The following is a 24,053-nucleotide window of genomic DNA, read 5'->3' as shown; positions in this document are numbered from 1 at the left end:
TTGGCTGAGACTTGGGGGAGAAGACGCAGGGCTTGAAGGCCCTTGCAGGAGTGCAGCCAGTGAAGAGAGGGAGTCCCAAAAAACCTGACTCCCACCTCTACCCCTGCTAGCTGTGGGACTCTGGCAAATCGCTTAATCTCTCAGCGCCTCCGTTTCCTCCTCTGCAGAATGAGGATAAGAAGCCTAAAACAGATTTTGCATGGTGGTTGTGAGGATAAAATAAAACCTTTGGCATACAGGAGGGTGCTCAATAGGTAGTGTTTTTCTTCCTTTCCTTCTCTCTCCATCCTCTCCTTCTTTTCAAACACTTCCTTTGTATCTTGTATTTCCACCCCCCTCCCGACTTCTTCCCAGGTTTCTTGAATCAAATTTTCAGATATGCTGGCTACTCAATGGTGGCTTGTATACAACCTGAAGTTCTTAGGAGGATGGACACTAAAGAATCCAATAAGTGATAAACGTTAGACTGCATAAACAAGAATAATAACAACACAATTATTTGGGATCATTATTAAATCCTGAGACCAAATGAAGCCAACATAATCAGAATTGAATCGAAAGTCAGTAGAGAGTCACACCCTCTAATTTGTTTGAAGATGCCACCCTGGTTTATTACTGATGCTCAATCATACAGTTATTTAAAGGACATCCGGACTGACAATACTAATAATGGTGATAAATCTTCCCGGCATGGACGGCTCTCACTTTCTTTTAATTGAAGGGAAGCTATGGAAGTGTTTTCCTTCATTTAAAAAAAAAATCTTCCTTTTTTTTTTTTTTTTCCTCAGGCCATCTGTCTGGCTATTAAAATCCCATCAGCTTCATTGCGAGAACACTTACTTCCCCCACGCCTGCCATCCCAAAGGGGGCTCTTACAGTCAACTAGCTCATGATCGCTCCGGGCCTTCCAAAGGGAAAGTGCATTTGCTCTCAGCGCTTCCTTTGCAGCATCCCGTCTTTCTTTCCTGGCATCTCATTGCTGCATAGACAAGATATTCTGTGATTTATTTCCAGGGCCCCACACTAATACCCAGAGATTAGTTTATATCCGTAACTGTGTGTTAATTCATTCAACTGTATAAGAAGTAGCTATGCCTCTTCTCAGCAGTTTAGGGTCTAACAAGACAGTGCTGGATCTCCCAAATAAACACTCTTGGGTCAAAGTGCAATACTTCAGGATTAGATGATGGTGGATGAAGTCCTTGCATCTAAGAGACTGAGTCAGGACTAAGAGTCAGAAAGGAAATGCCTGCATTCTCTCTGACCCAGCACCTGGGTTCCTCAAACCTTACACTATTTCTCTTAGACTTGTGAGCCACCTTATCCCATCCCTTCCTATATACCCCCAATCCTTTTTGTCCTTATTGTTATGGGAGACAGTCATTCCTGTTATGACAAAACTGCCTTTCCTCTCACACCCAGGTATGATCATTACGGAGAAATCTCACAGCTTCCTCCAAGCAAGTACTTCTTCCTACCAGAGGTAAATCCTATGCTTGGAAGGCTCTAGGGTGGAGAAAGAAATTCCTTTCCTGCTGATTGACAGGGAGAGCTAATTCCTCTTGTTGTGATGGTGTCTTGAGAGGGGGCATCTCCTGAACACCCTGGAGGAAACCAAAGGGAAAATCCTCCAGTACAAATCAGTGTGTCAACAAGGGAGGCAGCATCTCTCTTTCTCTCTCTCTCTCCCCCCTCCCCAACCCCCGGCTATCATCCACACCACCATCCTTTCTAGATGGAGGAATGGGCCAAATTGTAACTAAGAACCGAGTGCTCCCGACGCCTCAGAAAGGCCCTTGGATTCCAGGCGACTTCTGTGAATTGGTCTCTGACCTTCTTTTCACTTTCTATGCCAGTGTCTCTTTTATCACCTAAAGAAAAAAGCTGATGAGCAATGGAGCTGAAGAGCCACCTATCTCCATGTCTTTCAAACATGGTTTATCAGTAGGAACGACGCTTTTGCAAAGTGAATGGTGGGCCATTGTGGTATCTGAGATGAATTTAGGCGGAATAGGGATGAACATTTAAATAGGTTTAAGCTGAGTATTTTGAAGGCGTGTTAAAAATATAACTAGTGAATTGAACCAGTGGTTTCTTGGATACTATTGCTTAGGATGAAGCTCGATTTAAACAGGGGATCGATTTAAAGATACGTGTTTGAGGCTGTGTGCAGTAGCTCACACCTGTAATCCCCAAAATTTGGGAGGCTGAGGTGGGTGGATCTCTTGAGCTCAGGAGTTTGAGACCAGCCTGGGTAGTGTGGCGAAACCCCATCTCTACAAAAATACAAAAAAAATTAGCCAGTGTGATGGTGCACCCCTGTAGTCTCAGCTCCTCAGGAGGCTCAAGTAGTAGGATCCCTTCAGCCCAGTAGGTCAAGGCTGCAGTGAGCCAAGATTGTGCCACTGCACTCCAGTCTGGGCAATAGAGCGAGACCCTGTCTCAAAAGAAAAAAAAAAGTAAAAAAAGATATGTGTTTGATTAATAACAGCATGGGTGGTGGATTTAAAACAACAGCACTATCTTTTGATTTAAAATAACAGCACTATCTTTTGGGCCTCCACTCGGTATGCAAGTCCTTTATACAGATTTTATTTTTTTTATAACACACTGCTTGAGAAGCATTTTTATTTCTGTTTTTGTGCGTGTGTGTGGCGGACAGGAAATGGTGGTTCAGAGAGGTGAAGCACCCTGCCCCAGGCAGCAGAGCGAGTCAGGATTCAAACCCAGGCCTGTCTGATGCTCAAATCGGGCTCTTTCTGCTGGATCACGCTGCCCAATCAATCTGGGAAGAAAGTAGGGCAGGAAGTGGTTGGGTTCTAGGGAAAATCTATTGGTCCTGGGCTGCGGTGGTGTGTGGTCCTGCCGTCTGAGGCTCTGGCCTGTAATTTTAGCCTAGGCTCTAGCCACAAGCTTTGTGGCTTCCTCACATCACTCAGTCCACAAATATCCATGCCCCGCCTGGTTTCTCTGTGTCTCATAGAGCTCTCCCTGGGCAGCGCTTCTGGGGGCGGCAGGGGGTGTCTCTCCCAGCCTGGAGGCGGGTAGGCCTCTCTCTGCATCCTGCTGCTGTTCCTCTTCGTTCTGACCAACTGTCGTGGACCCTCTGGGCTCCAGCATTCCATCTGCTCTGAGAGGGGCCCGCCCGCGCCCAGGCGGCTTCCATCTCTCCCGGGGGCCTCTGCCAGCCTTCTCACGCTCTCTCCCCACCCTGTGCCACCTCACTATGCTCAGCTTCTGCCCACCGTCATCCTTTCCACCAACCCACCTCTGGCTCCCGTCCTCTTGTGGTCTGCAAAGCCACTGACTTAGACCTGGGGTGGCAGCTGGCTTCATTTACCCCCATTGCTCTGCCCCCACCTCACCCACACCACGTCTTCTGCCTCTGGCCACGTCCTGGTAACACTGGTGTCAGGCACCTCTGCTGCCGAGGCCCATTGGGAAGCCCCAGAGGCACAATGTTCTCAAGCCGGAGGACAGGCCCTTTGAAACAGACCTTTCCGGCCGGGTTCTTATGTTCTTCTGTGAACTCAGTCCTCAGGGGAAGGATTCCGCTGTTCCGGCACCGAGGCTGGGAGAGCCGCCTACTCTAGAAGCGGCTGATTCCACTGGAAGCCAAGGCACAAACTAATGTGTTCCTCCCTTCCTCTGTCCATCTTTCCATCCTTTCTCCTTTTCTTCTTTTGTTCATGATTACTATCATTATTTTTGCTGAGATCCTACTATGTGCCAGGCCCTGCCTTAGCTATTTAATTCCCACTGAATGGACTATCCGCATTTATTCACCAAGTGTGTGAGGTGTGCCAGGCACTGTGCCGGGCAGCCGGTCACAGAGGTAAATGTGACACCATCCCTGTCTTAAGGGCTTTGCCACCTGGTTGAGGAGACAAAGACTTGAAAACAGAGAAGCATGAGAAAGTGTCCGCATCTTTGCCGGCATCTGAACTGGGAGAGGCTGCAAATGTCTGAGGGTGGAGCCCTTTGGCTTTGAGGCCAGCAGGAGAAAGGGGAGAGTGACCACCACTCCTGGCATGGATGGGCCCCTGTCTAATCCCTTCACCATGTCAAAACAGACACCAAGGCATACCGAGACAACAGCAACAGCTCGCTGCCACAACCCTCCCCAGATATAAAGGCGCATCTCTAAGCAGATGATCCCTGTCATAAGGCAAGTCCAGAAGAAGGAAAAACCTCCCTTTCTCGGTGCTATTTCAGGCTTCTCTTTGGCCAAATCCTGCTGCTCTTTCATGCGGAAGGGCCCTTGGGTTTGAAGACTTTGTGGGACAGATAGGGAAGCCCAGAGCTCCCCTAAAGGTACCAGCTGGGATGTAATGGGGAGGAAGGCAGATAAACAGACACAGGCTCGCAATGGTCCTGCCTCCCAGAGGTGGGGATTTTACCCACCCTCAGAGAGGCAGCAGCAGGGACTGTGTCCCAGAGGGACTGTTGCGGTGGTAGAATGGCACAGTGCCTTCCATCTCACAATTATAAGTAAGCTGCTACTATGTGCTAGGCACCGTGTCGGGTGCTGGAGACCCCACACTACTTGCTGCCTGGGACCCGGGCACATGGGTTCTAGTCCCTGCACTGCCACTTGCTGACTCTGTGGCATAGCCAAGTCCCTTCCTTTTTGGGCCTCATGTTCTTCAAAGTCAAGGTGAGGATTTGGACTTAGATGAGCCCTGTGGAGTCGCAGCTAGTCAACTTCCCTCTCTCCTTTTCCCATAGCCACAGAAACTTGAGTTTTCCTCCAGGCATGTGGCCACCTAGAATAAAGGTTACCTTTTCCAGATTTTCCTGTAGCTAATGTGTGGTCACGTAGCAAACTTCTGCCCAGTGAAGCTAAGGCAAAAATGTTGTGTGATACCTTCCAGGAAGCCTCCTTGGGAGCCAGGTGACCGGTGCCCTTTTCCCTTGTCTTTTTGTGCCATCCTCCACCTTGATCCATGGGATGTGAAGACAGTGGCTGGAGCTCTGGCAGCCCTACTTGACTGTGAGGTTGAAGGATCCACTGTGGGGGTGATGGAGTGGGGAGCGGGCAGGGGTCTGCATTGTTAACTGGTTTGTGGAGCCTCCAGACCAGCCTTGTACTTTACACCCCCAGATTTGTTTACTTGAAAGAAAGAAACTTCTTGCTTTGTTTAAGCCACTGCTAATTTTATTTTTCTGTTACTTATCATCAGATCTAATCTTTCTTGCTACAATCTCTAAAAATCTCTTCCAGGTGTACTATTCCAAGGTTGTGACACTAGGCTGTGAACAAACTCTTTGTCTTATTTAAACCACCATGAGTTTTATTTTTCTGTGACTTATGGTCAAATTGAATCCTTCCTGGTAGAAGCTCTAAAGTCTTTTCCAGGTGTGCTGTTCTGAGCTTGTGGCATTAGGGGAGTCCTTTGGGTAGTCACTCCCTGTGGTTGGCAGAATAACAGCCTCCCAAAGATGCCCATATCCCAATTCCTGTAACCTGTGAGCGCACCACATTGCATGGGAAAAGGGATTAAGGTTGCAGATGGAATTAAGGCTGCTAATCAGCGGACTGTAAGAGAGGGAGATTATCCTGGATTATCTGGGCGGGCACGTGGTAATCCCCAGGGCCCTTAGGTGTGAGGGGGGAAGCAGGAGAATCACGGGAAGGACTCTGTTCAACAACTCTGGCTTTGAGGATAGAGGAAGCAGCTACGGGCCAGGGAAGGAGGCAGCCTCTAGGAGCTAGAAATGGCCAGCAAGTAGATTCTTCCAAGGCCCTCCGGAAGAGACATAGCCCTGCCCACACCTTGATTCTAGCCCAGTGAGACCCAGGTTAGACTTCCAACATCCAGAACCGTCAGATAATAGGTTTTTGTTGTTTTAAGCACTAAGTTCATGTAATTTATTACAGCAGCAATAGGAAACATGCACTCCCACTATTGCCTAACGGGTAAAATGAGAATCCTAACACCCATGTTATAGAGTGCCATGCATCTAGAGAAGGTGACAGACATGTGGTCCTCAGCCCAAGGCCCAGCACACAGGAAACTCTCAAACAGTAGCTCTCGGGGAAAATCAGTTTCTTCTTATACATCTGGTCACCTCCTTTAACCTTAAATGATAATATTAGCTGAAATGGGGTGGGTGCAGTGGCTCACGCCTTGTAATCCCAGCACTTTGGGAGATCAAAGTGAGAGGATCGATTGAGCCCAGCAATTTGAGACCAGGCTTGACAACATAGCAAGGTCCCATCTCTTAAAAAAAAAAATTAGCTCAGTGTGGTAGTGCACACCTGTAGTCCCAGCTACCCATGAGGCTGAGGTAGGAGGATCGCTTGAACCCAGCAGTTTGAGGCTGCAGTGACCCATGATTGTACCACTGCATTATAGCCTGAGTGACAGAGTGAGACTCTGTCAAAAAAAAAAAAAAAAAGTAGCTGAAATGAAATGGACTGATAGAGGTGCTGGGACTGAACTAATGACTTTCCCAGATCTGTGCACTCTGAATTTATTTGGTGCCTGGGAAGAAGGTGGTTATCCTCATGGTAGAGGCAAAGAAACGGGCCCAGCCCACCAGTGGCAGGGGTGGGATTTAGATCCTTGTCTGCCAGAACCCACTGGTCAGGCTCTGAAGCCTTGCATCTCAAACTGTGGTCTGCAGACCTGTGGCATCAACCTCATCTGGGCACCAGAAACGGAGTCTCAGCATCTACCTGGAGCCCCAAATCAGTATCTGCATTTCAGCAAGATCCCCAGGTGATCTGTGTACACATTAAAATTTGAAGGTGCTGCTCTAGACCAAGTGCTCTGCTCTCTCCTTAACCTCATCCTTTTGGGAACAGTCTTGGGTGATTCCATTTTCTTCATCTGCTTTGGGCCTACCTCCTTTGTCCTACTGTTGGTGAACTCCTATTCATCCTGCAGAACCCACTGCAGAGGGCACAGCCTTTAGGACCTCTTTCCTGACCTCCTCAAATAAAGTTGCTCTCTTTTCTCCCCTTTACTTGTGCCTTCATCAAGTCCCTGAGCTCACTGGTAATGGTTTTGGTATCTGCCTGTCTCTTCTAGGCTTTGGTCTCCTTCAGAGCAGGGGCGTGTCTTCTTTCACCCAAAAAACATTTACTAAGCACCTACTGTGTGCCAGGCACTGCTCTTAGTCCCTGGGCTATGGCAAGTCAATAAGACAGACTGGGACCCTGATCTCATGGAACTCACATTCCAATTAGAAATAATATATACAGTAGACAAACAAATTCAGAGAGCATAAAATCCAACAAAGAAATTAAAATTGGCAAGAGAGACTGGGAAGAGGAAGGGCAGACTCCCTTCGGCAGCTGATTTGTTTCTGTGATCTGTGAACTAGCACAGAGCCTGGCTTACATTAAACATTCAAAAATTATCAAGTTAAATCAGGTCTGACCATTCTCTGAGGTTCAAATGACAGGTCTTTAAGTTAATATTCTTTCTGGGCAATTACTGGGCAATTTTTCCTACCCAGAAAATGAAAATTTTTCTCTTCTCCAGGAAGCCTTCCAAGGTAGAAATGAGAAGTAGTAAATCTCTCCGTCCTGCAGCAGGTCTCCCTCCCATCTCTCTGCAGCCAGCACCAACAGCGTGGCCTGTCGCCTTGGCACCTGGCATTCAGTTATTGAATAAAACATGCCACGTGGCTGGTCACCACAACAGGGTGTGTTTCCCGAACTGGGGTCAAGGTCAGAAAATGTCAGCCTCTGAAAGGGAAGCTGCCAGGGTGGCCTAAAATGGGTGAGCATCTCTCTCTTTAAAAGCAACAACTCACCCTGGGGAGGTTCTTTAAAAGGGAGTAGACGAGGCTAGCCTTCCACCTGAATCTTATCAGCAGGCCCTGCTCAGGAATGTGGGATATTGATGCATTTATTTGCAGATGCATGGCTTTCTTCTTCCCTCTGTCTGTGTGAGCTGCTACACCCTGTCTGCGCTGGTGTCGTTTTAGTTCTGTCTTCAGCTGTCAAAAGACAAAGACTCTACCTCTAATTTGCCACAGGCGTAGAGGAGGATTTGCAAACTTGGACGCCTACAGAGGCCAGGCAACGGCCACGCACGGTGGAGCGGAGCAGCCATGTAAGCCACGTAAGACACTTGGGAGCGGTGGGGACTTGGGGGGAAGTGCAAGGCACCTGCCGCATGGAAGAGACATCTGCTGCCCAGATCTTGCTGATGGCTGCCAAGCAGGGATAGGGCTCAGGGTTACACAAATCTTTTTTTTTTTCCCAAGGGAACCAAAAATGTGGATTTTTATGGGAAAGTTTTCCATATGTAGAACATTTGAGGGCCAAGCACAACTCACTTGCCAATCAACTGCTAGCGTCATAAATAATAAACACACCACTCGTAATGACAGCACCCGACATTTGTCAAATGCTCGCTGTATGCCGGCGCCTCGGTAAGCACTCTATGTGGAGCATCCCACCAAAATTTCACAAGCAATTCGGGAGGCAGACACAATGATTATCCCCGTTTTACACGTGAAAAATAGACTTAGGCTATATTGCTTGTCCAAGGGAGCATAGCTCATAAGTGACAGGGGTGGGATTTGAACCCAGGCTGTCAGATGTGAGCTGACATGAACTCCAGGCCTGGCTGGGAGAGAATGCATCTTTATAACAATGATGACGATGATGGGAAAAATCTGAGATTAAATATGCATCATAATCCCACATGTCAAGCTTTTTTCTGTATTCACTCACTCATTCATTCAGCAAACACTGAGCAATCTCACCATATAATCATCCCTTTGTGATGAGGTCTCTGCTCAATCTCATCCCTCGTTACTAACACCTTCCCCTACCTCCTCTCCCATACCTGGTTCTCCCACAATAGTATAAACCTCAAGTGGTCCCCTAAACACTTCATGCTTGTTCATACCTCTTCCTAGGACAGCACCTGGTACATGGTAGTAACTTGGCAAATTTTGTTGAAGAAATAGATGAGGGAACTCATGGTCTAGAGGAAGACACAGGAATGGAAACAAGCAACATAAAAGGTATTAGACGCTGGGATCTGGAGGGAGCTGACCCCAGGTGGGAGGGAGCAGGGTGGGAGGCAGCAGAGAGAGGTGACAACTTCACTAAGTCCTGGAGACAAAGTAGGATGTGGCTGGGAAAGGGGCCTTTTGGCAGAAGGCAGGGGAGAGGGAGTATCTGTATTCACTTCTCCGCCTTCACAAACTGCAAGGAGACCGATGTCCTTGCATTTTGAAGGACCTTCTGTTTTCAAAGCAGTGAGGAAATCTGGCAGCCCCTTAACTTTTCCCCACTCTGCCCTGGGTAAGGAGCATATCCTAATCTAAGCTCAAAATGCTGAAGACTTCATCATGCAAGGGAGTACAAACAGCCTTTCTCTTCAGCATTGCCCTCAACATCTGAAAGAAATTTATTCATAGACTTGGGGGCCAACGGAAAATGAAAGATATAATTAGTGTCACAGAAGGCTGTACACAGGTTTTGAGGTTGGACAGGCTGGGGTTGGAATCCCAGCTCTGCCATTTGCTGTGTGACCTGGGGCAAGTTACTTAACATCTCTGAGCCTCTTAAGATGGGATTAATGGGTATCACAGCACATATCTTCAGAATTGTGAGGATTAATTAAGAGCCTCTGGAGAGCATCTAAAACAGTGCTTAGCACAAAGGAAACGCTCAATGAATGACTATCTATTATTATTGTTGTTAGTATTAGTACTGAAGTTATGGCAGAACAGTTGTTTTGCAGGATTACCTACTCTGCAAACATGGTAGAGGAAAACTGGAGACAAGCGCTATCAACACTAGGGAAAATTCAGGAAGGAGAAAGGATAAAATGTGTCCCTTATCAGAGATAGAGAGATCCAGGTTGGGGGAAAATATGATAGAAAAGAGTGCATACATCCTTTAAGCAGAGAAAATGACGGAGGAGAGCCATGGGGCAAAACTGGGATAAGAATCGGTCTAGGGGTTGGCAGTGGCTGGTCTCCAGTGAGTTTTGCCTGGTGCAAGGTCAGAGAGGCTGGCACTGGGGCATTGAAGTTGCATGATGGAGGGGGTGGCAAAACAAGGGGTGGATTCTTCGTACAACGAGGCTCCAGCAACCATGCACCTGGGATCTTGTACCTGACCCCTGGCATGCTTGTTAGCAGAAGGAAGGCTACCTAAGGTCAAAGAAGTTTAGGAGAGAGTGAATGAATATAGTGAATGACTATGTCAATAGTGGGATGGCACTCTGCAAAGGCAAACCCAGGGCTGCTAAGTAAGTGCCTCTGGGCCCAGAGGTAACTAACAAAGATTGCAATCCAGAGAAAAGATGACTGCTTCCCAGCAGGCAGTGACTTATCAGCTTTTATGGCAAAGCTGGGGCCCAGGAGGCACCCCAGAGGACCTCCCAGGTTGCAGGGGAAACACTTGCTTGTTATCAAGGGTTTTTCAGCATGTGGTTTCAGCCAAGCTTAGGAGAAAAGACTGGTCAATGGATGCCTGGAGTTTTTGTTTAAAAGCCCATCTCCTTCACTAGGTGGGCAACTCCCTGAGGCCAGGCGCCATCTCTTTATTCGTTCATTTGACACCTAGCTCCCAAGCACTTTCTTAGTGCCAGACATTAGACAAGACTTTGGGGAGATGGCGATGGACAAGGGAGACATGGTCCCTGCCCTCATGGGGCTTCCAGTCTTACAGGGGAACTCAGGTCAGAAACATGTATGTGCTAAAAAAATAAAAACAGAAAGTTAAAAAAGAAGCCAGGCACAGTGGCTCACGCCTGTAATCCCAGCACTTTGGGAGGCCAAGGTGGGTGGCTCGCCTGAAGTCAGGAGTTCAAGACCAGCCTGGCCAACATGACAAAACCCCGTCTCTACTAAAAATACAAAAATTAGATAAGCATGGTGGCATGTCCCTGTAATCCCAGCTACTCGGGAGGCTGAGGCACAAGAATCGCTTGAACCCAGGAGATGGAGGCTGCAGTGAGCCAAGATTGCACCACTGCACTCCAGCCTGGGCAACAGAGCGAGACTCTGTCTAAAAAAAAAGAAAAATAATGTTAAAGAGGGGGACAGGACTGGGGGGGCTACTGTAGACAGAGTGGTCAGGAAGCCTCCTTGAGAAGGTGATATTTGAATAGAGGCTTTCTGTAGCCACGTATTTGTAATGGCAGGGCCTAGCACATAGTATGTGTTTAGTCATGTTGTTATGCTGGGAAGTGAGAAGAGAAGGGGAGACAGGACGTGTCTCTATTGTACATCACTTACAATCTCCCTTCTCCCCTTTACTCTCTGTTTACTACGTCTAACTTAGTGCAAGTCACCTGGTCACTGTAACCACCTTGTCACCTGCTCAGCAAGTCTCACCAGCCCAACCCACTCCTTATCCCATCCATTAAGCCCTCAACAACCAGTGACCTAGACAGTGGAAAAGCCAGTTGTGATGATCCTACCTGGCTTCCTACCTTTCTGGGCCTCCCTTTTCTTTCATGCTGAAACACAAATGTCTCCGTGAGGCATTTCTGTGCCTTTGGGGTCATATCTATGCTGCCTTCCAGCCTCATCCCTCTCTGCTTTCTACCTTCCATGGGACCATTGGCATTGCCTATGCCCAACACATGGGCATCTGTTTCTGCACATGCGGTTCCTGCTGTCTGAAGTGCTCTTTCTTTCCTTAGCTTGCTCACCCGTACTTTGCATCCTTGAGAACTCAGTCCTCCCTGGCATCCCTTCCTCCCCGATCCCTGTGCTCCCAGAATCCCCTGTATGTACATTTCATGCTCTGCAGTTATCATCGTCTGTTCACTGGGGTATCTCCTCTACTAGACTAAATTCCTTGAGGGCAGAGATTGAGTCTTTCAACTCTATCCTAGAGTCCCACACAGTACCTGGCAAATACTCGGGAACAGTTGTTGGAAAAGAGCAACCATCACCCTTTTCCTCCTCAAGCAAGTTGCTGGTAAGGCCACATTCTGCTCTGTGCTGCTTCCTGAGTCACGGGGCAGGCACCAGCTGCATGCTGGAGAAATCCTCTGGGCTCTCTTAGCACCCTGCCTACGTTTCTTCCTGCTAGCAAGATAGCTGACTGTCTTCTTTTGATTCTAAGGCATGTATTTTAAGTTGCAAGATTTTTGAAATTAGATTGTATTTTATAATTAATGTGGAACATTAAATTTGTCGCCCTCTGCCCTGAAGGCTGTTTTTTGGTAGATAGGTCATTTTACAATTAGCTGTGTCTTAGAACTGAGCGAATATGGAACTGGGAGAATAAAGCCTTTTATGTACCCAGGAGAAAGGACTGGGGGCTGGCTAGGCCGTCGCAGTTCACCAGCAATCCCACAGCTGGTGACACGCATTTCCTAGCATTGGGGAGCACAGTTAACATTTCTCTTATTCCTGTTTTCAAAAAGTCTGGTGTTATAACTGAGCCTCATTCAAATTGCCGCTGAAATCCCCAATAATCCTAACTGATTGTAAAAGATGCCAAGAATCTCTCTGAATCTGTGGGAGGGTAATAAGGAGAGGTGGCACTAGGCTATGGGGCTGTCTCAAATGTCTAGGATGAAACAGCACTGTTTTGCAAGGTTCTTATTCTTTAGGGTCCCTGCTAGGCCTCCCCTGGAGGGTCTTGGAAGCAGGGTTAGGAACTTGTTCACCACTGCCTACCTAGGTTTCACACAGGGTGGGCATCCACTATCAACACATTTTTAAATTTAGTTGATTGAAAGTTATTTGAGTCTATTTCCACCCTTCTCTGAACTGTCATGGGTAGTTGAGAAGCCTAAGAAACCACTGTATTCAGATCGGTGTGGAAGCAAAAGCAGCATGGCAAAGAAGGAAAGGAGCCAGGCACAGTGGCTCACGCCTGTAATCCCAGCACTTGGGGAGGCCGAGGTCGGAGGATCACTTGAAGTCAGGAGTTTGAGACCAGCCTGTCCAACATAGTGGCATCCAATCTCTAGAAGAAACTTAAAAATAAGCCAGGTGTGGGGTCGGGCGCGGTGGCTCACACCTGTAATCCCAGCACTTTGGGAGGCCAAGGCGGGTGGATCACGAGGTCAGGAGATCGAGACGAACATGACGAACACTGTGAAACCCCGTCTCTACTAAAAATGCAAAAAAAAAAAAAATATATATATATATATATATTATATATATATATAGCTGGGCGTGGTGGCGGGCTCCTGTGGTCCCAGCTACTCAGGAGACTGAGGCAGGAGAATGGCGTGAACCTGGGAGGCGGAGCGTGCAGTGAGTGGAGATCACACCACTGCACTCTAGCCTGGGCAACAGAGCGAGACTCCATCTCAAAAAAAGAAAAAAAAAAAAAAATGAGCCAGGTGTGGTGACTTGTGCCTGTCATCTCAGCTACTCCAAAGACTGGGGCGGGAGATCACTTGAGCCCTGGAGTTCAAGGCTGCAGTGAGCTATGATCATGCCACTGCACTTTAGCCTGGGTGAAAGAGTGAGACTCTGCTTCTTAAAAAAAGAAAAAAAATAAGGCAGAAAGAAAGAAAGGAAAAAAAAGGGAACAGCTGCTCCAATCCTTACAACAACTATAAAGGCAGGTATTTTTATCCCCATTCTGTAAAGTAAGTATAAGTCACAGAGACAGAATCGACTAACCCAAGGTCATACAGCTTATAAGCAAGAAGCCAAAAAACATAACAGAATGAGACGCTTTAATAAGACTAACAAAGCCCTTTAGGTCCTGACCACTTCCACTTGCCCTTCCTGCCCCATCCAGCATCACCTCCCTGCCACTCCCCCACCCCCCACCCCTCTTAGTTTCCTATCCACCCTGGCGTTCTCTCCGTACTAGTCTCATTCCTTCCTCACCCATCTCTGGACATGCTGCCCTCCAACCTGGAATGTGCTTTCTTCGTCTTTTCACCTGGGTTAGCTCCTATTCATCCTTCAGACCTTCACTCCCATCTCACCTCCTCAGGGAAGCTTTCCCTGGTTAGCTACAATCCCAGTATTGTGAGCTCACGTCTCATGCATCTCCTGTGAATAGCGCTTATCAGAGCTGTAATTTATATATATGTGAGATTATGTGAATTGGAATTCAAATGATGTGAATCGGAGTTCACCAAGGGCAGTGACCCTAAAGGATGCTGCTTCCTATGATGTCCTCACCTCCTGGCCTAGTGCTTGGTGCTTTACAGGGGCTCATGAAAGATTTCACCAATAAAATAAATGAGTGAAGGAATTGCCCCATCTCTGGCTGCGAGCTAACCTGGAAACTTACAATGCCTATTGCATTTGAATATGGGTTTTTGACCAAAATACTTATATTTGAGGGTAAAAGGAGACATTATATTTTGATAACATATTTCTTGCATTATCAGTCCTCCTATCGACCTGAAAGTGAACCCTCAAGAGAAGCTCTCCCCCAGGATCTGTGACAGACACTTTAGATGGTGTGGAGGGAGGAAGGTGTGGCCAGGATCTATTTAGAGGACTTGCACCCCTGGCACTTCCTTCTCAGGCATTTATTTTCTCCCCAAGCACTTTTTGTTTCCATTATCTTTTTATTATTGTCCTTTATGCATTCAGTCATTCTCCCTTTTTCTCTTTCTCTCCATCTCTCTCTCCCTCCTTCTATCCATCCCTCTTTTCTCTCACTCCTTCCTCTGTATTAAGTTCATTATTTATTTTTTAGAATGTTAAAAAAAAAAATAATGCTTTGGCCACCACAGCTCACCATGCAGGAAAAAGAATCCTTTGGCAATATGGAGGGACCACCCTTTCTGAACACCCACACTGTAGCAGGCAGTAGTCATGGGTTCATTCATTAACAAGGTAGATTGACTTCTTGCACTGTCATGGTTGCTGTGGGCACAGCAATGAGCAGAACAGATGAAAATCCCTGCCCTCATGGAGCTGACAGTCTAGTGGTGAGAGACAGACACCACATATAATGAGTAGAGGACAGAGCATGCTACAAGGCAGTAAGTACTCTGTAAAAATAAAACAGCAAAGGGGGATGGATGAGGAGTGTAGGTGGAGATTGCTGATTGCAATTTCAAATAAGGTGGTCTGAGAAAAGGGAGGACAGACATCCACTCATTTAATCCCTAAGCCAGCAACTGCCCTTTGAGGAGGAGGTTATGCCTCCTTTTTTTTCCAGATAAGGAATTTGAGGGTTAGAGGGGTTGAGTAACTCGTCCCAGATCACACAAAGCTGCAGTGCAGGAAACAAACCCAGGTCTGTGTGGCATCAGTTCTTTCAACGAGACCACAAAAACTTCATCTGAAAACTTCGGTGAGTTACGTAGGATGTAAATTTGCTATTTTCTGAAAATGCTTGAAAACATAAACCCACAGATCATTTACACTGAGGACATCTCCCAAATGAAAGCACAAAATAAAAAAGCACGTGGTGAGTGTGGCCTGAAGTTCAGGGTTAGAAATTGACTGCTGCATTTCCTTAGACTCAGCTACTCAGCTCACAGGCGGTGTGGACCAGGGCACAGTCGTCGTCACCCTGAAAGGTGCGAAGCGGCTCAAGATGGCAGCTAGGAGGGAGGAGTATGCAGGGGAGTGACTGGGTTGGGACTCGTTCTTCCTGAGATGCTCAGATTGAGTGCTCAGTGAGGGATGCTCAACAAAATGCAGACTGGATAGAACAGTGCTTATTAGTGAATATAAGTGGGAGGCCACCTTGGCTCGGGTCTACTGCCCAGAGCCCTCTGGAGGCTTTCAGAGTGCACGGGATAGGGGGACAATGTAGCTCGATGAGTCATAAGGAACCTAGATTCAAGTTCTGGCTCAGCCACTGCCTGCCACATGACTTTGGTGTGTTGTTCACACCTGTGAGCCTCATTCAGCTCACCTGGAAAGGGGAAGCAAGGGCGGGGAGTGTGGTGTGAACTGACCAGGACTCCAGGTAGAGGAGTCAGGTTTGGCTAACATGGTGAGAATGGCTAGGAATGCTAGGCCTCGCTGTACGGAAAAGCTACTGATTAGAACCAAAGCCTGAGGGAAAGTTGTCAGAGTTCTTTGAATTGGATGGGAGGTTTGTGGAAGAGTAGAAGGTTCTACTGGAGCTAAGCAGGGGTGGGCCATTCTAAGGCCTCCTCTCTGCTCAGAGGTGTCTGTTCTAGGGAATATTGATTTCACACTGAACTTTGGTATACTTTAAAAACAGAAAAGGGAAGAAAATCAATTGATTAATTTTTTTTCTTTCCTATAGAGGCTGTGTGCATGGACCATTTTTCTTTACCTTTCCTTGAGTAATTTGCCTTCACTATAGCCAATTAGGAGCTGTGCAACCTCAATGACTGACTCCTTTTGAATTCACTTATCTTATAATAGTGAATTCATGACTCATTATTATTCTTATAAAAAAAGAAGTTCCAGGAAGAACAAACAAATCATTCTGACTTCTGCACCCCCTTCTCTCCCTGTCTCCTTTCTCTCCCTTTCTCCTTCTCCCTTTCTCCTCACTCTCCTCCCTCTTTCTCTCTCTCTCTTGATCACTTGGTTGTCACATGTCCTTATGATGTTTGCATTCATCTCGGTAATTTTAAGAATTTCTGCATCAATCCGTTGATAAATATTTCTTATGCACTTCCTGTGTGCAAAGTACCTAAAGAAAGTCAAATTATCTTGGGAATTATGGAGCAATACTTGCGCAGTGTGAAGACCTGTTAGTACCCTCCAGATTCAGCCCACCCATGCTAGAAGGCAAGCGTGTCTGGGAAAGGCTATTGGCTTTCCTAAAATAAAAGATGCATCCTTTTTCTTTTTCTGCAGAATAAGAGACCCATGGCTGAGCTGAGTGTGGAGCACTGTATCACCTCGCAGGCCATCATGAACTTGGAAAAGACAATTTGAGACCATTGAGATACTTCTTGCTCAAAGAGAGCAAGGATGTAGAGAGGCTGGCAGAGCCCCCATGAGCAAGCATCCTGGTGGGGGCAAGACAGGAGAAGCCACTGATGGATGAGGAGCTGAGATATTCAGCAGAGGGAATCTGACAGCCTGGACAGAGAGTAAGATTTCTGTTCTGCCTCACAGTGAGGCGAAATGGACAGAGTGGGAGAGAAAACACGGAGTTTGCTTCCTCTATGGACCACATTATGCCCGCTGTTGGCTCCACCTCTGCAGGTCTGGAAATCCTTTGGGGGAGCCACAGAACTAGAACAGAAGGGAGGAAGGCGTAGGAGAGACTAAGCACCAAGAGTGAATTTCTTGCTGTCCCTGGAGACGATGTTTCCTTTAGGTGACAACAGAGGTTAATATCCTGAGCAGCAAGTCACCAGCAGCCTCGAGACACCTTGCTTGAACAAGCTGTTTTAGCATCTTGTTGTAGATTTCATTGAACTCTTCTCTGAGAATAATTCTCTGAGCCAATTCATCTCTCCATGCAGAGATTCTTAATTCAGCTTTCTTGAAAAGTTCACGAACCTCTATCACTCTCCACCTACCTGTATCCACATACACACTGTCCTCTCCCACCCACGCTCCTCAAATCCCCCTAAGGACACCAGCCTGCTAGGGATTTCAGGTTCACACACACAGACTTTTCAGTCTGCAGAGGGAGAAAATAAGGGTGGTGGTTTTTCCCCTGGCCCTTCTCCCCCTCCCCCTGTGCCTGTCCCTAACAGGTGGTCATGTCTCTTCTCATTCTTCAGCAGACTAGTTAATTTCAAAAGCAGCCTTAGAGGCAAGGACTTTTTTTTTTTTTTTTTTTTTCTAGTCTTATTTTCATTAAGAGGTGAACGAAAATAATCACCTCGGGAGACAAAAAGCACTAATGAAAACCAGAGAGCAAAAGAGATCAGAGGAAGACAGGGTTGGTTTTCATCTGGAGTCATTAGCGGCGTCTTAGAAAGAAGACGTGAATTCTGTTTGCAACTTCTCCGGATTGGGCAGAAAACACAGATCAAGTGGTTAAGGGGTGGGGGGTGGGGGGATCTTTTTTGAAAGTCCAATTTTTCACACACACAGAAAAACACAAGTTGAGGGAACCCAAAGCACTAACAACTTGATCTCCATAGAAAGCAACCCCATTCTGAGTGCTCATAAAAGCAAACACACTGCCAACCCCCAAGGACTGTCTACGCCAACTTCCAGAAACAACTGAACTTACAGCCTTTGGAGATCAGTGCAGTCTTTGAAAATAAGAGGCTTACAGTCTCCAAACCACTTCCTAAGTGGCCAAGGCCCATCTTCCTAAGGTGGTCCCAGGCCTGCAAAGCTCAAGTTGACAGAGGCTTTGGAAATTAAAGGCCAGGTCAAAAGCAGGCCTGGAGCTCCAGCCCTTCCTGCCCCGGCCATGGCTACAAGTGGAAAGGGAGTATCATCCCTGAGGACAGCCTGGCAGTGCCCCACAGTACTGCCCCGGGGCAGCGAGGCCCCAATGGGGAGTGTGGCCCAACCCACAGTGCCTGTGCACATCACACACTCCTTGGGAAGTGTTGCAATTCTAACCCTTTACAGACGATTCAGGGAGAGAGGGAGTGTGCAGCTTGGAGAGAAAGTTGAAGGGGGTGGGCAGCACATTTGGGGATGTGGACATCAAACAGATGGAATTTTAATGAAAATACTTAAGCCTTTTTAATGCATGAGTGATATAAAACTACCTCTAGTCTGTTTGCCTTCTGGGAATTACACAATGTTTAAAAGATCACAATATTAAGAATTTGGAAATCAAATGCAGATTTAGAAAAGTATATTTATGGCAACCCACCCATTTCTGGGTGTATTTACACTAAAACAATGTCTTGTCTCTCCTCTACTCTCTTGGCTACCTATCTCCCTCCATCCATCTAACTAAACTCCAAGGAAAGCAAACTGCCACTATGATCATTTCCCTAAAGTGGTCCTCATTCACTTTGCTTTTCTTCTCTTTTGGAATAAAAGTCTGTCATAAATGTTTAATTAAATAGAAGTCTTCCCACTGTTAATGACTAGCTGTATGAAAGGCTTTTCATTTTTTTAAGGAGGGGGTGTGTGTGCGCGTGTGTTTAAAACAGTCCCTATTAATTTCTTGATATTGATTCTCTGGCTGGGGAAGAGCATATAGTATTCAGCATAGAGCTCCTCTGCAGAATATGTTAAAGGCAGCAGTTTGGATTGAGAAAGGGCACCAAATGCAGTATGCGTCAAATAGACCATCGCTCAATGAAGTCACTTAGCTATTCAAAACATGTTCAGCCATCACTCAACCATTTGCATCAAGAATGTTGGGAGGGGGGCATGGGATTTGTGCTCGTTCCCAGATATAATCATTTCCCAAAGAGTGGCTTTTGCTCAGTTTGGGTCAGACCCTGGGGCCACATCAGTTTCTCCCTCACCCATCCATTTCTCTCTCTTCTCCCCCATCCCCTGGTCTCAACTTCTTGCATCACCATCCCATGTTGAGCTTAACAAACAATCCTGCAGTCCCTGCTTCCCGACGCTGCCTCAGACGGCCTCCAGTATTGGTTCATATCAGAAGCAAAGCACATAAGCCTTTTTTTTTTCCCCCACATGGAAGCATATGTATCTTTCTGTGCTCGTCTTTCTATGGGTGGCTGTAGCTTGCACACACAGACATATATAGCCATTCAAATGCAGTCCCTCATATTAAAGTCTGTTGCCAAATGCAGGTTGGATGACCCACAGGAGTTTTTTTCTGTGCTTATTAATGTGTCCCAGAAGTACATGCCTTCATCCATAGCCTGATCCCCTTTACACTGTGGTGGCACCTGTGCTCACAGCACAGACACACATGCCTCAACACTCCGCAAGATCAAGGCAAACAGCTGACACCCCCACTCCCCCCTCAGCCTCCCCATGCCCTCGCCTCCCTCCCTCTCTGCCTGCCTGCACAATGTCTGATTCTCAAGCCGGCTGCAATGCTGACTCTACTAGCTTCTGGCTAACAGACATGTCACTCTGTGGAAGCCTAACCCGCAAGTGAATTGCTGTTTATTAGAACTTGGGCTTGTTTCCTGTGAGAGACGTACGTATTTTTAGACTTTGTAAACGTTAAAACACACAAATACACACACGCAGCCAGCCACCTCGAACGATCTGTGTGGCTCATAGACATTACGAAATGCTCTTGAACTCAGCTTGAGATCCTGGAATAATTAGGATTTACCACATAAGGATTCTTAGAAACAACATATTCTTTTTTTAAATAAGGAGATTTGCAGATGGTGATGCATCTAGGACTTTTGGGGAGTAAGGAGAAGAGGAGGGAAAAGGGAAGAGCATTTTTGAATTCTTCATTGCGAAAAGAGAAACAGCATAGACAGAAGCAATTATTTTACCCTCTCATAGATGGCAATGCTAAATCGGATGGTAAATCCTAATGACTCCAAAGCAGGCAGAACACCTTTGACTTTTAAAGACAATCTCTTGTCGTTTTCACCATGTCATAGATTATTCCAATGAGGATGTTTGAGGGGAAGAGGGGTGGTGGAGGCAAGGGAGTAGAGTATGGGTTTTGCTTATTGATTTTTTTTTTCCTCTGAAACTAACCCAACCAACCTTGATCAGTGGTGGAAGGAGTGAACTAAGAAAATGGTGGAATGTAAAGGGGACTTATTTGGAGGAGGGTGGGGGGGGGGAGTGAAAGGGGAGGGGTGGGGTGGAGAGGGGGGAGGAGATGGGAAGTCAAATACCTTCTAGGCAGCAGGTTCTCCATAATCCGGAATGGGTCATAACTTCCTCGTTCTTTTTGCTGGTTTCATTCTCACTGACACTTTTGGTCTTGCAAACCCCTCTGGAGTAGAGCCAATAGTCGGTTCCCACAGCTATGGTCATCAGGCTGAAGGCAGCGAAAGCACCAACGGTGGTTAAAAGCATTTGAACACCTCGATCAAACAGCCCCATAATTCTTCATTATATAAACACCCAACCGACTTCTGGTTCTCGGGAGAGTGTGTGTGAGGGTGCAAGTACTAAAGCCAAAAAAAAAAAATAAATAAATAAATAAAAATAAAAATTATTCCACTACTAATATAATGGATATATGTATGAATAGAGAATATGGAGAGTTATAAAAAAAGGGAGGTAAGAAAGCTCACGGAAAAGAGTGTAAATTATAAAGATCACACGGGAAGAGCTTGCCTTTTGAGATCAGAAACTGTTCCAGTTGCAGTGTTTTTTTTAAAAAAAAAAAGAAAAAGAAAAAATAAAAAGACACCCCCCACCCCCCCAAGTGAGATGCCTTAATCTCTTTTTCTAAAATTCTGGTCTCCAGTTTCCATATGTGATAGCTAATTTGGAGATGGCTTCCACAGTGAACCAGGGAACAGCCGAATTCTCAACACCATTTCTCATGGTCGGGACCTAGACAGTTAGAGATTGTAAGAGCCGAGATGCAACCTTCGGTCTTCGTTCTCGGCTCTGCGGCCTGCGCCATGAAAATCCTTTGCTTCGCCAGTTCTCTTCCTTGGGGGGTCTCGGCGCTTTCGTTTCAGACCAGACTTCCCAGTATTCTGTAAGCCCTTGAGCTCAGCTGCACAGGTGCGGGGGTCTCGCTTTCCATGGTTTTGCCCGGGCAGCAGCGGCGGCGGCGGCGGCAGGGCGGGCAGGCGCGGCGGCGGCGGCGGCGGCGGCGGCGGCGGCGGCAGGACGAGCGGCGGTGGCGCTTATTGTTGTTGGTGGCGGGGGTAGTGTTGGCGAAGTGGGGGAGAGAGGGGGTTTCTCCCGGAGAATCGAGGCGGGTTTCCCTCCCGCTATCTGCAAAGCTCCTGGAAACGAGGGAGCCGGCGTCTTGCTGCAGGGTGGGCCGCGCGCCTGCCCCCCACTCGCTGCCGGCTGGGCCCCCGCGGAGGCGCTCCCACCTACTGCATTACGGGTGGTGCTGAACCGGACAGCTCCCTGCGCCGCCCGCTCCGCGCGCTCCCCGGCTCCCAGGGCCGCCCTCCAGGAGGGGGGCGCGGGCCAGAGTCCTCCCTCCCCGGGGCAGCAAGGCCAGCGCAGAGCGGGGGCCGCCTTTCCTCTTTTTACCCCTCTCCCAAATCCTAAAATGAGCGCTCTCCTGGGCTCCCGGGGCTTAGAGGAAGGCGTAGCTAGAGATAGCTCGCGCTCTCTCGCTCTCTCTCTCTCTCTCTCTCTCTCTCTCCTTCCCTCCCCCCCTGGTGTTTCTTCCAGCTCAGCCTCCTTCTCATTCCATCTCTACGTGCCCAGAGCTTCAAATACAACCCTCCCATCACAGTCAGACGGGCACAAAACTTCAACGAGCCGTTTCTCTGCCTGGAAGCGGCGAACATGTAACCTGGACGGGTAATTACAAACACGTCTTTACGTGTTTTTTAAATCATTGTTTTCACTTTTCTTTGCTGGGGATTTATTTTGTTGGTCCGTTAGCTGTATCTTCTTTCGGTTTTCCTCTCTCCTCTCTGTCTCTCTCTGGCTTACCAGGGGGTGAGCATTGCTCTGTCTGTGTCTCTGTAGTTTTCCGTGAAATTCCAAATCTTGCTTCTATAAGCAGACATTTTGGAAAGATTATTCGTGGAAAAGGGTGCAAAAGGGCGACTCGTAGCTGGGGCTTGAGTAACGATTTTCATTTCAAGGATAAACATGTTCTCAGGGGAAGTGGGTGAAATGTGAATCCTTCTAAGTATCCTAAGTCATTCATAAACTGGTTTGGAAGAGATAAAAAATCTTCCTTCTATGAACACTGGAACACCGAAACCCTCCCCTCTTCCTCAGAAGAATCATTGTTTGTGGGTTAATTACAGTGTCGCTTCTCATTTCTCTTATGTGCAACTTTTCCTTAATGTGACCTCTGGTAGAAAGAAGCACATTAATTCCTGCTGCTACAGATTACATTGTTTTCTCTGATCACTTTTATAGTTAAGTGAGTGAGAGCACATGAGGCACGATGGGGGTGCATGTTTTTGATATTTTGTGTGTGTGTGTGTGTCGGTGAGGAGGGGGGACCCTGGAGAGGATGTGAGTATGATGAGTCAATTGAGGCAGGGGGAGTTGAGATGTTTCAATCCCATAACTCAATTATTCAATACTTTCTTCTCTCTCCCTCTACTTTTTTTCTTGAGATTATTTGCTTGACAATTTCTCAGTGATGTGGTGATTATCAGAGAGTATATAAAAGATGAGTGAACTAAAAACAGTCTTTCTTTGGTGTAAAGTCCATTGCCTAACTTCCTTCTCTCAGCTCAGAGTTGGTCTGCAGGTATGACCAGTGTATTCTTTTTGACAGAAAAACTACCTGTTTCTTCATCCAGCACAAAACTTCCTTTCTCCCACTCTGTTCTTTTCTCAAAAGGGAAAGGCTCCTATGAGGGGCAGTTGCTGTTCTTCTGGTATCTGGGAGAGGTTCCTGGTGTCTGGAGAACAGAACCAAGGTTTCTGCAACCTCTGCTAAGGTACCTTTGGGGTACAACAAGAGATCTATTTGCAGACTGAAGACTTCTCCACTTTGGTTTCTTGTCCTGTGAGGATGGGGATGGGTATTGGAACGGCGAGGGCTGATCTGCTGATCCCATACAGCAGGGAACCTAGCAAGTTCAACCAGTGGCTCAGGTGGCTGATTTTCAAGGCTTCTGTCCTTGAAGCAAAGGTGAGGGGCAGGCACCAAGTCCTCTTAGATAGGCTAGGCCTTTTGAGGGGAGTGGAGAGAAGCTTGGGGGTAGTCACATGAGCCAAAGAGGCTTGCCCTCACTTATTGCTGTCACCTTGGTTGTCTTTGACCTGTCCAAAAATCCCTTTAGACTGCAGATAGAGCCCTTCTTCTCATCTCCCTCCCCCTTTCAGACCAACCCTTGAAGGTTTTGCTCAAAAGAAAAAATCAGTAACAGAGGCTCAGAAGCTTCTGTTTGTCCACAGAATCTGCTAATATCTTAGCCACTGACAGTGGTTGAAGCGTTAGCACCATTTGATTAATCTTCTGGTCAGGTGATCACTGAGAAAAGGGAAAGGGGTGGGGGAGGAAAGCAACAGCTTTTAGGCTTCCAGCATGGACAGTGCAGAGACTACCAGAGACAGAATGGGCCTGGGGCACAACTTGACTCTGCTCAGTCACGGCATAGCTCCAAACAAGTTAAGTTCCTAGAGCCTCAGTCTTACCATATGTTAAATGGGCACTTTAGCACCTACCTCTTCCTTTCTGAAGCTCCTCCCAGCTACTC

General features: G+C 47.2%; 1 protein-coding gene across 1 annotated transcript in view; it reads right to left on the bottom strand.

The window, feature by feature from the left end:
- Positions 1-20,856, bottom strand: part of CACNG2 (calcium voltage-gated channel auxiliary subunit gamma 2) — a 140,462-nt gene extending 119,606 nt beyond the window's left edge. The window contains exon 1 of the mRNA XM_030915452.1: positions 20,577-20,856. Within this exon, the coding sequence (XP_030771312.1) occupies positions 20,577-20,787 (211 nt within the window). The 5' untranslated portion in view covers positions 20,788-20,856. The remainder of the gene's footprint in view (positions 1-20,576) is intronic.
- Positions 20,857-24,053: the final 3,197 nt, after the last annotated feature.

Source organism: Rhinopithecus roxellana, chromosome 13 (genome assembly GCF_007565055.1).
Source record: "Rhinopithecus roxellana isolate Shanxi Qingling chromosome 13, ASM756505v1, whole genome shotgun sequence".
NCBI lineage: Eukaryota > Metazoa > Chordata > Mammalia > Primates > Cercopithecidae > Rhinopithecus > Rhinopithecus roxellana.
The sequence above is the reverse complement of the archived record's forward strand: the minus strand, read 5'-3'. Positions and strand labels throughout refer to the sequence as shown.